The 15,865-nt window shown below is 39.3% G+C and overlaps 1 protein-coding gene across 1 annotated transcript in view; it reads left to right on the forward strand.

The window, feature by feature from the left end:
- wb (wing blister) overlaps positions 1–15,865 on the forward strand; it is a 152,714-nt gene that overhangs the window by 43,102 nt on the left and 93,747 nt on the right. Inside the window, exons 3-5 of the mRNA XM_022058527.2 lie at positions 11,155–11,397; positions 14,138–14,398; positions 15,255–15,491. Coding sequence (XP_021914219.1) covers positions 11,155–11,397; positions 14,138–14,398; positions 15,255–15,491 — 741 coding nt within the window. The remainder of the gene's footprint in view (positions 1–11,154; positions 11,398–14,137; positions 14,399–15,254; positions 15,492–15,865) is intronic.

Below are 15,865 nucleotides of genomic sequence, written 5' to 3' on the forward strand. Positions count from 1 at the left end.
CGGAGTGGACGACCAGTGGGCAACGTTCTCTCTTCTGGTCACCGCGTCCAGACCGACTTGGGGCCGACCCGATCTCGTATCTAGAGGATACCGGGAGTTCTTACCCTGGGGATAAAGTGGGCCGGACATGAAGCTGACCACTCACCTACATTTAGTGCAGAGGTTAAGAATACTTGGAGCTCTAACTCCTCTCCCCCGTACACCTTCACGCCGCGGCACAACTTCAGTTTATCAGCTGTCAGTAACGCTACGGAAGCCACAAGGTGGACTGTAGCGTGCTCTGCTGATTTATCGCTACGTTAAGTTTCAGGGTAGTTTGTGTGGTCTTAATATCACGCAGTTTAAATCGCAGTTTCTGTGACTACTATTTAAAACGAACTATGGAATCGGTATTTAAGTTTTAAAAGCAAAGATTGTCACTTTTTTCCCCGCTGATTAGCGGCATGGAGATATGTAGGCTATGTATCTTTTCTGGCTTATGCGAGTCCCTCATTAAAAATTTTATTCTAAACATAGCCGCATAGCCTAGGCCTGCCACACACACACACGTTTTCCGCCTGAACTGTCTGTTGAATGGAATGCTGTTTTTGCCTTCCATTGTCTAAATTACTTACTTTATAGCTTTACTAGCGGTTTCTTTAATTAAAGTATAGGTTGTCCGGAAAGTTTGAAACACAGTCTAACTAACCAACCAACTCCATGGAATATGGTTAGTGCACATAGCTAGTCAAGATATTTCCCTGCTTGTTATGTATACCGAAAGCTCGTTACTATGTTTACAAGAGCCCGCCACCGGTCTCTGTCCTGAAACAGATTATCTTCCTAAGATGAATTTTAATTTTGTCTTAAGATCTTGCCTTCAGGTTGTCCTAACAAAATTTAGCCTGCCGTTTCTGCACAGGCAGGAGGACATGCATTCGTCATTTTACGACCTTTTCATGTATTCTCTGCGACTACAGGCGCTGACAGATGATCTGGGAAACAGGCATCTTCTTCTGTCTCTCCCTCGCCATTCCATTAGATCTCTTCCAGTTGATTGACAGATGGCAGTAGGACTTGGAAATGTTCCTGCCGCTTCTTGGGATGTATTATAAATCACTCTACGTTTCGATTGTTTGCTAGTGGACAGCCTCCCTGATCTGGCTTCACAAACCTGTTATTTTGAGCACATCGCACATTAAATTCAGTAACCATCTACTGAATGAATGTTTTTCTCTGCTTTCATATATTGTTTAAAAACCTGGAAAGCGGTGTTTGCACTTGTTGATACGTACAAATATACACGTGGAACAAGGGGAGTTACAAGGCCCAGTACGTTACATCTCCATAACAGATAAATTATTGTGTCCCAGAGTTTTGATCGTGTTATTCTCTGCATCAGCAAAGTATGTTTCGAATTATTAAAAAGTGAAGAAGTTCTGTTAAAAGAATAGAACAGAAACAACAAACAATGTAATAAATAGTCTGATATTAAGAAGAAAACTCGTTCGTTCCCAGTTTTAGGCTTCTTCTTATACAAGGAATCTAATTTCTTCATTACCCATCACAATCTAAATGAATGTATAATATTGCTTGATTTTAATTTGCAGTAATTTATTCGCCAGTTGATACTTTTGGAGTGATCGTGACACGGGAAACCCAAGTACCCTCAAACACACAGTACCACTTTGTCCACCGCAAATCCCACATGGTTTTCCCTGGGTGTTCTCCTCCGCCTGAGCTATGGCACGCTCAAGTTTTTGTTACACGGGAATAATAATTGTAATAAACCTAGCCCAGTATTTGCTTGAAGGACCTGGAAAAGATAGGGGAACTCCTGTCAGTGTGGTGGGCCTCAAGACCAAGAATCCAGCCCCGGGAGCAATTAGCTTCATCAGATAACAAAGACGGAAAAATGTTCCGAAACAATAATGCCATCTTCCAGTACCATATGTAACTCTGACAAGGTAACAGATTATGTGTGAACTATAGACACATAAATATGTATTTATTTTATGTCCGAAATTATTTGACGGATTTGGATGAAATTATGTATTAGGCTTTACACTAATGTTGGTATCATTAATTTTGCAACATTAGGTTTGTATGTACAAAAATTAATAAGAAAGCCAGTGAAATGTAAAGTTGCGATTCCTGCGTCTGAAAATTTCCATTCAAGGTTAGAGTACACCTATGCCCGTATAATTCTGTTCTCATTCTGTTGACACACCGTCGTTAAGTGATATAAGGAAAAACTCACTTATTGTATGTTGACGTTACGCCACTGAACCGAACTGTCTGGCCAGAGCGTGAGATGGTCGCCCGGTAATTGACTCCCTTAACCCTTTCAGGCGAGCCAACCCCCTTAAGATTCCCAGAGCTTACGGTCTGGGCCTCCACTTTATTTAATCTCAGTTCGTGCTGTCGCAGAAAAATTGTGTGTGTGTGTGTGTAAAGAGGTCTGCGTTTCCTACAGAACACTTAACAAGGCGCAAGATACACCCTGTTCCAGAGAAAGTGGCGAACATCGATTTACGAAGGCAAAAGAATAGTTACCCCATAAAGATCTATAACTCAACGGATGTCCAACACCTATTGGCCAGTTCATTATAGAATACAGGCTTAAAGCAGAGAGGCCGTGGGAAAATGGTGGAGATGTTTCAAGCAGAATTAATGTGAACACGTAACTCGGACAGACGAGAAATGAGTTCACTATCTTAGACCGAAAACCTAAAGGGAAAGGTCCAATCGTTAGACCTAGACGTAAACGGGAAGAGGGTACTAGAATTGATTTTAAAGAAGTATGCTATGAGAATGCGGACTGGATTCATCTGGCTTAGAAAAGGGGCCAGTGACATTCTATTGTGAACACGACTATAGACCTTCGGGCTCCGTTAACGAACGAGAAACATCCCGACACGTGGTTCTTGCCGTTATGATTATTGCTATTATTATTCGTGTTGTTAAGATTTTCTGAGACTCAAGCTGCAATGCCAGGTTTATATAACTTCCTTATTAATGTAGGGGCATACTGGTATCACGACATATCTGGTTCTGTGCGTCCATTCCTTCGCGCTGCTGATTAATTTGTTTCACTACTTTATCATGCCTATTTAGTAATTTGTTCATGGTGCTAGAACAATGCGCCCGCTTGTAATAGGTTCTGTTCCTGTCTGTCGTATTTTCTACATATGTCAGAGATAGCTGTTATACTTCTAACTATACATTTTTTGTGCTTCTGGTTTGATCTTTAATGATTACCATTATTACTATTGTTATTATTTAGTTTATTTGTTTGTTTGTTTTCTGTATTTTAATGTTTCACTTTTAGGCATATTATTTAGCTCATTTACTGTTAATTATTTTGTAACAAATTAATGAATTGATATATTATCATTATTATATTGTACATTTATATATTTAGTTTATTGTTTGTTTGTTTTTGTATTGTTATTTTTAGTGCTTGGCTGTTATTTGCCTCTTTTGGCTGTTGCCAAGCACTCTAATAAATGAATTAAATTGAATTATTATTATTATTAAATTGAATGAATTGAATTATTTGATAGGTCTGTTATATTTTGTGTTACTCTGGAGCTTTTGCGCAGTGAGGTGTCACTTGATACGCTTTTCCTCACTGCCCTAATTCTGTCCTTCCTGCCCTTCTTGTTCCTCCCTGGAAACTCAGGGACGTTTTCCTGTTCGCCGTTGGTTCCTCATGAACTGCTTACTCTTCTGCTAGATGCGCATCAGCTATCGATTCTAAACACGTTGATATATGCAGGAAACGATTTGTTTGGCTAAATCGTGTTTTAAATTGGTGTATTGTACTACTCTTCTTTGTCTGTTAGTTCTTTCTGTGTATTTAGTATAATTATGTGCTCTGTCTATGCTTTATCCGTTTAGCATTTTCATTACTTTAATATGTGGTGTTTCTGTAATTGGTCTTTTGGGTGTTGAGTCGGTACACAAATAATAAAGAATTTAACTGGATAAAATCGACACTGAATTTGAGGTGTGCCGAGTAATAAAAGGGTGTTTTGTAATAGTGTTATGCAACAAGGTCTACCTTATAAAATTTAACGTTTTCGTAATACGTGTGTCTTTGGAATAACGATTTAAGTGCACATTACTATTTTATGGATCTGACTACAAAGATGCCGTCGTACATTAATAAGCACATTAAATAATAGCCACTTACTGTCCTTGTATAAGAACATACGACCAGGTGACGGTAATGGTTAAGTATGATGGTAATTCAGAGCGCCTACATGTAATGTTAAGAGAACACGCCCGCCCCGAGTGTAAAGTTACATTCTTATTAATGATCCAAAATCAGCGTATTAAAGCACACAACAAGGTACATGGGAAATTTGATTGCCTATTGTTTACTATAATGAAAAACAAGTGACCATTGATATAGATTTCGGAATTATTGTCTAGAATAAAAATTATTGATTTTTGGTCACTTGTTAACGGCAGTAAAACATAGAAAATAGCGAAATTTTAAGTTCTGTTAACGGCGAGTATGAAGATGGCTGTCTTCTGGGTTGTTCTGGGTGTAATCTAGTAGATGTTTATCCGACATTTCAGAGGTGATCGCCCTTATGATGGATCAGAAAGCATCTCTGAAATGTCTGTAAATGTCCACCAGAGTACACGGCGCATCAAGACAGGGTAGAGTTATATTCAAATAGAAAAAGGAAGTTCCCAGTAAGTCAATGGAGGAATAAAGTCTGGACACGTTTGTTACCATTCGGTCCGCGAACTGTCGTGTAGACTGCTTTCCAAACGCGAAGAGCAGAAAACACAAAGCTTTAGTTCTGCCAGTTGTTTTTGTGTGGGTGTAAAACATGATCTCTTACATGATAGAAATGTTTTAAAACATTGCCTCAGGAACATACTTTGACCTGAGAAGAACGCAGTAACATGAAATTATATTACACAAAAAACTTCATGATTTATATAGGTCACCCAGTAATTATTGTTAGGACAATGAAATCAAGGAGGCTACTATGGTCTAGCTTAAGTTAGCAAGAGGAGCGGCAAGGAATGCTTAAGGTGTTTTGTTTTTTTTTGGGGGGGGGGGGCTGTTGCGGAACGTCCACTTGGAAAACCGACAAGGGAACAGAGATTTTAGGGACCCGTTCTGAGCATGGGAGGTGGATCGAACTGGCTCGGGATTGTGTCTAATGGCATTGACAGTTACTTAGTTTCTTAGCAAACTTTGGTCCAAACTGGGTAGCACTTAATACATCTATCTCCATATATAAATAAACTCCAAGTGTATTGATCGATAAAATGTACAAAACGCATATATTTGCCATCTTTGTTTATCAACTACTGACGTTAGTTCAGGCTTACCCATCTGATTTGTAAGGAAACGTACTCAACATGTGACGTCCAGCCTATACCTTATGACACATAATTTTGTCTAAACCTGCGCAATCTAAAGTGTTATAAAGCAGCAAAACCCATATGAGAGGGGGGACATGGGGGAGGAAAACCGAGAAATGCGAAAATCACGTATCGACGCGCCGACCTCAGAGTCACACACGAAGCGCATTTAACCGTATCTCAGAGCTTATTCACAGAAGCCAAAACAGTTTCCTCCCTATTCTGCATTTCGACCAAGAAACGTTCACATTGTTTGGCAAGTCTACGGGTAGGTAGGTAGGGCTGCAACCACGGGCTGCACCCCTAGCGTGAGACCACACGCGGCGTTCAGCCACACCCACGCACGTTCCTTTTGTTTCTTCCCTGCGATCCTTATCTTCATCGTAGTCTGTTGCCTCGATAGTAGGCTGGCCGTTTTACAAGGGAATATTCTGGGACCCATCCCCGAAGCGATACCTGAAACTTCAGCAGATTGCTACGAAATGTATACCATCTCTGCAGATTCTTTGTTTCGTGAAAGGCGAATCGAGACGGTTGCAGCAGCGTCTCAGTCACCCCCACCCACTTCCCGCCACTGTAAATGTCGGCTGTACTTCCAGGAACAAAGTTCGTGGCAGCGAAAGGCAGCCTTTGCTCACGTTGCGATTGAGATTTGAGACATGCGCTGGCGGATGTGGTGATTTCTGTCATCAACTCATGGGCAGATTTTGTCTTGAGATGTTGATTGCCGCTCAGCTTAAAAAAAGGCCTTTATGGAATTATATGGACCCTATCCCGAGCCAGACGAATCCACCCATTCCGCTTCTCACTTAGTGTTATCGCCCCATCTTCCTACTAACCGTTATTTTTTAACAACTGCAATTTGTTACACGTTACGTGTTCAGTCATTTCATACGTCTTTATTTGAGCTCCATAATGTCTGCCGACTAATACAAATTATGAAAGTCCTCATTATGGAATATTTTTGCCACCTTTTATTCTCGTTTCTTAGGGCAGAATGTTTTCTTCAGCATCCAGTTTTCATTCATATTCAGTTTATATGCTTTTCTTAAGGCGACAGACCAAGTTTCACACTCATATTAAGCAAAAGCTAAAACTATAGGTTTTTTTATATTTTAAATGACAGCTCCGTGATTATGTACATCATATATAAATCGTAAGGATGTTCGTGTACTTGTTGACACGTCAGTGGTCGCCCAGAGTGCGGGAGTCCTTGTTTCCTATACTCACTGTTTACACTCCGATATTTTCTTTCCTGTACGTACGTTTTTCTGCCCCTTTCTCTGTTAGTGGTTCTCTTCGATTCTTTCACATCATATCAGTATGCCAGGCAGGCATATGTGTATTTTCACTTTACATGGCTATGTGCATTAAGATAACAGGCAGGACATTAACATAAAAGTGGGTCCAAACTTATAAACATTGCCGTACCCTTGGCGACACAGACAGCAAGAAAATAAAACTTAAAATTACGCATACAAAACGTAGTTCCTGGAGATATCGTAATCCGACAAAAACACACATCATTATTATGTATGCAGTTAAATTTAAATACGATTTTATTAGCATTTTCGATGGATATCGATTGATTCTTCAGTCATCGAAGTCTGCAGCCGTGTGTGCCATGACTAATGGATTCATATTTTGTGCGGTCGTGACTTAATGATGCATTAAGACCGCTGGTGAGAAGCTGGTGTCTTCACTGCTTTCTCGTTTATTAAGTGTTTAATATCTATTTATAACATTCAGTACGAGTGTGTTAAAGCTGAGAGTTTGCCTCATTAAAATTATATATCTGTGTGTTATGCAGTTTGAAATCGACTCAGCTACTTTCTCAAAGTAAGATATTATTCTACAAATATGCACAGAAATTTATTACGTATGCACAAACAGTCCACATTTCAACAGGCCAACCGCACTGTGTTGTTTTTATTAAGGAGCAGTTGACTGGTTGAAAGTGGGTGACAAGTTGTTTCAACGTTTAAAGACTCCATAGACTTTCATCCGTTTTATTTATTTTTGTATGCATGTATTAGGCTTACAATGTTGATGTGTTTCTCTCGGAATGTTATTGTTACAAAAACTGGCTGCATTATGGTAATGGATATGCTGTTCTAAAATTATGTAAACAGAACACGTGCGGAGATTGAGGTTATGTTGCCTTTGCTTTCCATTGTTTCCTGAAGAGCCGATGTGAACAAGAGGTCGCTTTATCTGCTGCTGCCATCTCCGCTCTTATGTTCTTTCACTCTTAGCTGCCTTGGCTTGTTTTCTGGGCTCTCTGGCTACTAGTTGTCATGCCAGCACAACAAACAGATTCCATATCAACTTTTTCCCGCACTGCATTCCGCCTCGTCTGGTATCGTCTGTGGTCAGTTGCTGGAGCTCATTCAGATGCAAAGCATGCTGGGAAAGTACGGGCTGTTGTTCTCTATTGCTTGGCACGTGTTTAATAAATTTTTTGTCCTATTCCATCTTATGTGTCCTCATGTTATCCTATTCCATTTCCCATTTCATCATTGTCAAAAGGGCGTGCTTGTGAGGACGTTTATTTTATTTGTGCTTCGACCTTCGCATTCTTTGTATTTTCGTCTTCATAACTTTTGTTATTTTCTCATGGATTTCTTTTATCTTATTTTACTGTCTGTTGTGATGTATTGTTGATTTTAAGTTGTTTGTTTTCATATTCAAAAAGACATGTTTGGTCATGCATTGAGTTTCTAATAAAAGAAGCAAATAATATTGTGTGGTGCCTTTTACAATTTTCCATAGATAGCTGTCCCATTTTCTTCAAATACAGATCGAATGGAGGCCATATTAATTTCGTGGCTCACTGTCCTCATTTGACAATACTTTATTTTTTCTTAGTCAATCCTCTCGTACTCTCAGGTGTCCAGGTTTCTTTCCCTTTTAATCTATTTAGACATTTGGTAGGGCTCCTTGGACGAGTGATCAGCCCATCGCTGCACACAGGACAGCACAACACAAAGATGTGGACAAACATCCATGCCTTGAGTGTGATTCGAACCCACGGTCTCAGTGTTCAAGAGCTTAAGGCCCACGCCTCAGACTACGTGGCCACTGTGACCGGCCCATTTGACAATACTATGGGTCGTAAATATGTCCTTTGCCTATCGTTGGTTCTGCACAGTAAGGAATTCACTTGCTATTTGAAAGCCCTGTAAGAAACTCGCAAACATTAAACACACTGTATTATCGCACAGATTGTACGCAATTGTTTTATGCCAGTCGAACGTTTCATTGTTTGTTGTGGAGGAAAATTAAAATGAGAAGCCTGGAGTTGTGTTTCACGAAAATGTTCGGCAGAGGAAAAGCGTTTCATCTCCACTCTTTGACAATGAATTTCTTGGCTTCTACTTATCAAAGTACCTCCGACTCTCAGACGATGTTTGCCACCTGGAAATCACTGGTGTCAACCATAAATAAATCTCATGAACTTGTAGGCTTGTGGAAACAGTGACTTCGTTTGAATTACTCACAGGCCCGAACTAGACATCGACCACGCTGGCAAACAGATGAATTCAATCAGCTGTAATAACAACTCTCACCACAGGTATTTGGCAAGAATGCCCTAGTTTCAGATGGCTCTTTGTGTAATTAGATCACATGTTACGGAAATGAAAGATTATCTAGCAAGATGGTTTCATCTGAGGCCAACTCCAGACCGTTATTTAACGACTCTGTTAAATACCAAGTTCGTTTAAATAAAAAGTGAAAGGTGGCTGGTGAACTGAAATCTATTCGCTGTTGGTGTGGTGCATTTAGGACTGCGAAAGATCCTTGCACAACGATCAGGTATTGTTACTTTAAAACCAGTTTATTCGAACGGAAAATAAAACACTGTCTTCCCTTGGTACTGTTCTATCACATTCAGATCGAAAATTTTGTTATTAAAACACGCTGTTAAAATATTTTTCTGGTGTCATTCTGCGTCAGTTAGGAGCAGAAATACAACTTTTCAGAGACATTCTTTGTCTCCGCGATCGGGAAATGATAATAATATTGGGCTTCTTCTCTGACTTGAAGTCTCAGAGCATATTATTACTTTTAGTTGCTATGAAAGATTTAAATTGTGCATTTAAAGAATGTTTCCGAACGTTATAACACGTATAAATTAAAAAAGAAGAATATTTTTTCGTGGATTGAAGGTAGAATTATAAAACCTTAAATTCTGGAATTATCTGAGGGGGTAGAAATGATTTATCATGTGTAGGATTAGGTTTTCACGGTGGTGAGTATGACGTTTCAGAGGTCCTTGTTGCGATGCCATGATTATGGAGACAGCAAGGACCTCTGAAACGTCTGTAAACTTCTACCAGACTACACGGCGCAACAACCCAGAAGACAGTCATCTTCGATTTATCATTTACGTTAAATGACTTTAACAGTTGATGCGGCCTAGTTAAAGACTATCGACGAAACGATTAAGGCTGGGAGAAGATTGTACACATACAAGTGTTGTCCCTCATTAAGAGTTCAATATCTGGATTATTTTGTTTGCGAAACTCACAGGAGGTCAAGAAACCAGTGACACGGTTTTGACAAATTAAGTGCTAGAAGAGAATCCCACAGAGGTCCACTGTTCTCTGTCCGCGGCGTTTGGAAACAAAATATTTAGACTAAGAGCTGAAAAACATATGGCACGAAGAGCAGTTCTGTTCAGGCAAATGGTCTTAGCACATTTATCTGTTGATCATCTCCTTATGGCGAGCAGTCAGTAGTGTAAGAAAACCAGAAGTTGAACAAACGACTCCAGTTCGTTTTACGTTCTCTGTATTTTTTCTTGTGATTTGTTCTTTGCGTGTTTTATATTTAGATGACTGTCAGAAGATGAAAGTCTTCTGGGCTATGGGCCGTGTAGTCTCGTAGTTGACCGACGTTTCAGAGGTGCTTACTGCCTCCATCATTAAGGAGATGATCACTGATCTTTGTGGTTTATCACAATTTTTATTGTCTAATGCCAGGATAGTACCTTCATTCACACCATGATCGTCTTCCAAATCCGTATCTACTTATTTTTCATTACATCTTTCCATTTGATTCCGCGCTATGTAATTTATGGATTGAAGCAATGTTGTTGAATGTTGTAAGATTCCTTCAATCACTGGAAAGACTTTGGAGAAATAACGACGAGAGGCATTTACGCCTTTCGCAAAACTACAAAAATTCAAGATTTAATTCTTTAAAGATGGATATTTTATTGAACAGAACCATGCTCATTTCGTAGAATAGAGAGGACAATCCCTTAGAGACTCAAATATTACTCAGGTGTTCGAGGCATTTTCCGATTTTTATGGAGCACGATATTTCATTACCGTATTTAGAAGAGCATGTCAGTGGACCATTGTATCCGGTCCACACCCCTACGCCTTATTCCTTTAAGTTCATTTTAATATTATCCCGTTATCTAGGTCGTCATCTCATCTTAAGATAAAGTTCTAAATATAGGTTTCGTCATATTATGCCGGTGTGAAACCGGATCTGTGACCCTAAAGGGGGAAACATATAGAGGAATGTTGAGGGATGTTTTAGAACAGGGTGCTCAAGACAGCGTTTGGGCCTAAGAAGATTGAAGTAACGAGACGCTGGAGAAAAGCGAATGATGTGAAACTTTATAATTTGTACTGTCTCCAAATATTAGGATGATCATATCAAGGAAGGTGGAAGATTCGTCCAGCATGAGTGGAGTGTAATTATCGATGTATTGCATGTGTTTATCTTTGTAATATTCGCTGATCTAATTAATCTCTTTTTTTTCAGGTCTATCAAGTGGCATACGTCATAGTGAAGTCTGCAATTTCTCCAAGACCTGCGAATTGGATCTTGGAGCGTTCAGTAGATGGCAGCACGTACCGACCATGGCAGTATTACGCTCACAGTGACGATGAGTGCTGGGCGCGGTATGGAATTGAACCCACAAGAGGCAAGCCCTCGTACAAAACTGATTCAGACATCATTTGCACATCCTACTACTCGAAACTGAACCCACTCGAAGGAGGAGAGGTATTGTATCATAGTTCCCTTGATAATACATTAGTAATAACCAGCGCATGTAGTTGTTGTTTAGGCCTACGTATATTCGTTTACAGTGAAAGTTTAATAATCACGTAGGCCCTTCTGCACGGCCAATTTTTAGTACCCGCAGTGCATCAGTAGTTACGATTCATATGCGAGAACGTTCATGAATTGAAATTGTAAGGTGGTAAGTGATAGAACGCTTCAGATTTGTAACGTTAAGCGTACATTTAAAAGAACACATATCCATAAAGAATTAGTACAAGCGACTGCAGAACTATATGTTGTGTGTTGAAGGGCCCAATAGCTTTGATATCAAAAGGTACAAATAGTAATAATAATAATAATAATAATAATAATAATTAATAGGGCTGGACATGGAACTAAATGGAGATATGGGATATGAGAAATGAAAATTGCGCCTTGTAGTCTGGTAGATTTCCACCAACGTTTCAGAGGTCATACTGATATTTTAGTAACGTTTGCTGCTGTTTCTATCAGGACAATCACTCTAACAAGCAACAGACTTGCCGAATGACAGTTGTTGTTAACACTTTTCAGAACTATGTGAATTACCTGTCTGAAGCCAATAACCGTGCAATTTGAAGTTAAATTCGTGCGTGTGTGTGTGATTGCAGGTTCTCACTACTGCGAATTTGAAGATGGCAGCCTTCTGAGATATCGTGCTCTGTATTCTCGTAACAGTTTACACGCATTTCAGAGGTGCGTTTTGCATTATCATGGCTATCGCCCTGGTAATGGAAACAGAACTCTCTTCTTATACGTCGCTTACATTTGCGAGACTACACGGCGCAATGTCCCTGAAGGCTGTCACCTTTGGACAGGTATAACTGCCACCAGCGTGTCCAGAAAGTTCTTGGGGGTTTACAACCTCCTTGTAAACACATAGGGCTGTTTCCCCTGGGGTAAAAAGACGGAGTGGAGTTGACCACTGTCTCAGAGTGAATCTTTACTTCCTACCTCCATCCATACATATTTATGACAAGCACAGGGATAACTTTAATGCAAGAGACAAGATTTATTTTATTTATACTTTGTCATTTATGGCCCATTGTAAATGCCGATCAGCATTACCACTGCTGAATGCTGGGGAACGCCTTGGCTTATCGGCAACTTCTCCGACATTCAGGTACTGCTGGTTAACGTTATCTGTATTCTGGCGTGACTTCGAACGGGCTGGGAAAACTCTTACTAACCACATTGGTACTTCAAGATGAGAAAATCCCGCGTTAGTTCGTTTTCCTGTCCAAAGTGAAACATCGCACAACGAAAGAGTACGAAAGGCTATACTTTGAGGTTAATTTAAGAACGGATGTACTGTAATGCTATGAATCACAGTCTGTTTTCGGTCTTCACTCTCAAAGATGCACTTTTCTCCACTCAGACAGACAGTTCAGTAAAAACGTAATAGTTCTATGAAAATGCAGTGTCTTTATCTTTTGATTTCCTAAGTACTTGAAAATGTACGGTAAATGTTTTTCCTGTAATGATCCCCCCTCCCCCGCAACCGTTTTCCTCTCCATCGTAACGATTATAAGTGTCGGGTTATAACAAATCAGTTTCATATAAAATTAGACGAAAAAAGGAACGCAGAAAAACGTTTACCCACGTCACTGTAACGGGAGATTGTCATGGTAATTAACTTCATTGAACAATATGTGTTGAACTGAACTCGCGTTTTCTGGCATCAACATGGCCGCTAACACGACCTGTGATGTGGTTCCCACGCTTCTGGAAAGTTCTCACAGATGACGTGAGAAGGACAGCCACATGTAAGAAGCTTCCAGGTAGCACTAGTGTTGCAGGATGTCATGGCTTGCTTGCTGAGGGGCAGAGAAAGGAAGCAACTTACCTGTCGTCAGACAAGTTTTTAAAAGAAAATTAGGAGAAGTTTTATGCTTCTTCCAAGGTTGTTTATTCAGATGCTTGGTATTTTCACAAAGAAAACTTGCATAGGCTGGACAACTACATTAGTCATTCACTGTTCTGAGATAACCCGGATCTTACGAACAATAGTAACAAATATAAATTAAGAACAGATATTTTTGGGGAAAGTTCTGTGCCTTGCAGTGTTTTTATTCTTACTTACTCTCCATTTTAAAACACATGAAGTTATAGTTTTACCTGTTTTATATGAATGTGAAACCAAGTCTCTTACTTCTATGCAAAAGTGAAAGTCTAGGATGTGGTTGAGAACGAAGTATAGAAAGCTTCGTGGTATGAGACTGTTCAAGGCACCTGAGTGAAGACGGGAGAATAATGGTAAAACGAATCTTTGAGAAACAACAGTTCGGTTGTATAAAAGCAGGCACATTCTTGGCTAAGTGGATAATCATCTGCTGCTGAAAGACCCGGTCCTAGTAATATAGCAATATTTCTCCTTAAATAGTTTAATTATTGTTGTGTATTGTTATGAAAAATAAGATTTCAAGGCATGTTGTTAATTCATCTCATGTCTTTTAAAAAATCAATATATATATATCGAGTAATTAGAAAAGTATTACAGTACTAATGAAAGTCATTTAAAAGATAAAATCTTATATCTGATTTAGTTTCTTAGTTTTATTAATTATACTCACTGCTCATTAAGACGGATCAGAAAGGCTCTGAATACCAGAATTTATAATTTTCCGGTTTAGAGGTTAAGTACTTTTCCTGCAAAAACTTATTAATGAAGTAATAAATGAACAACTGTTTGGTGTAATAGATCCATACATCGCTGGTTGTTGGTCGCCCTGGAGCAAACGAGTCAAGCACTGAGTTACTGGAGTTCACACTGGCTCGCTACGTACGTCTGCGTCTCCAGAAAATACGCACATTGAACGCAGAGTTTATGTCATTGTCACCGGGCCTCGATGACGCCTCAGTCACCAGGCGTCTCTTCTACTCCATCAAAGATATCAGCATTGGTGGCCAGTGTGTTTGTTCAGGTCATGCAAGCAAGTGTGTGCAGAATGGCAAGTTTGGAGTGAGTAGATGCAGCGTCCATATTACCTCAGAATAATAAGGTTCTTAAAATAAAATCATCGCTTCATAAACATCCATACAATAGACAATGAGTGCTCTCTCCTGTTGGGCGAAGCAATCGTATCTTGTGAACTTTAATCTAGTCTCTTTATACCTTGATGGTACAGTGCTAAAGCATACGAACATTGAAAACTTTACTTAATTTGGGTTTCTTTCGTGTAAGAAATGGATATGATTTTGAATGTCTTCTAATGTTTAAAGTTTTCTGTATAAATGGGTGATGTCACCCAGAACTAATTCTGATTACTGTTCATTAAGTTGAGATTTAGCATACTGCTGACTTGTAGAATTCATAGATGATAATCTTCGTTGTTTATACAATAATGTACATGTACATGTAGAAGTTGATTTTAATAAGCAAACTTCTTCATAATGATTGGTATAACTAATTTTGTTGTACAGAGTCTAATCATGTAAATAGTCTAACAAAACTGGGGGCTTTCTTTGACAGCGCCGTTTGAATGTTGCACTCATCTGATTTTGGGTGTTGCGACATCAGTTTTGGGGAATGGAACTTTACATTTCTTCGAGTTATAGTTCATTAATATTTTGGAGATTCCTGTCTTAGACAGAAATGTTGATTTATAAGGTATATTAAAATTTCATAAAATGTATTCCAGAACTTGACATCAATGAGTACAATTATAAATGAAGGATTTAGTAATTATAACTTTAAAATTGACATCTTTCTTTTCCCTGTATGCCTGGCTAACCATATTAAAGTACAATTGTTACAATTATTAAAGCAATACATTTGTAGCATGAAAAAACTTAATTCCCATGTTTCTGAATTGCAGAGGCCAGAGTGTGAATGCCAACATAATACTTGTGGTGCCAACTGTGACCACTGTTGTCCACTGTACAATCAGCTTCCATGGCGTGCTGGTACTCCATCTGATGGAGCACAGTGTGAACCGTGTCAGTGCTTTGGACATGCCACCAGCTGCCGTTATGATGCTGCTGTAGCGGCTGCTCGCCTGAGTCAAGATCTATATGGCGAGTATCGTGGTGGAGGTGTCTGCATAAACTGCACTGTAAGTCTCTTGTGACAGAAAAATCATAATTGTGATGTTATGCTTCAAACAACAGATAATTATGTTATGGTTTAATTTTGAAACACCGCCCTGCTGGGAAAAGATCTCTCGGCCGATCTCAGAAGAGATGGACGGAAAATACAAGACCGTAACAGGCCTCTTGGCCTAATACAGGAAAGGATGATGATGATGATGATGGTTTAATTTTTCTTACATGTAATTTGAAATGTGAAGGTTTTATATTTTCTTTGTGAAATTTTGCAAGAGTAGGAACTTATGAAGACTACATAGTTACTGCTGGTGAGGAGGATGATGGATTGAGTGATTCTGTGGTTATTTAATGATACTCTTTTAATTGTTTGTGTTATTTGCAT

The sequence above is a fragment of the Zootermopsis nevadensis genome, unplaced genomic scaffold (assembly GCF_977971745.1).
Source record: "Zootermopsis nevadensis isolate Lab colony 2312 unplaced genomic scaffold, Znev_1.0 Znev_ptg000021l, whole genome shotgun sequence".
Taxonomy (NCBI): Eukaryota; Metazoa; Arthropoda; class Insecta; order Blattodea; family Termopsidae; genus Zootermopsis; species Zootermopsis nevadensis.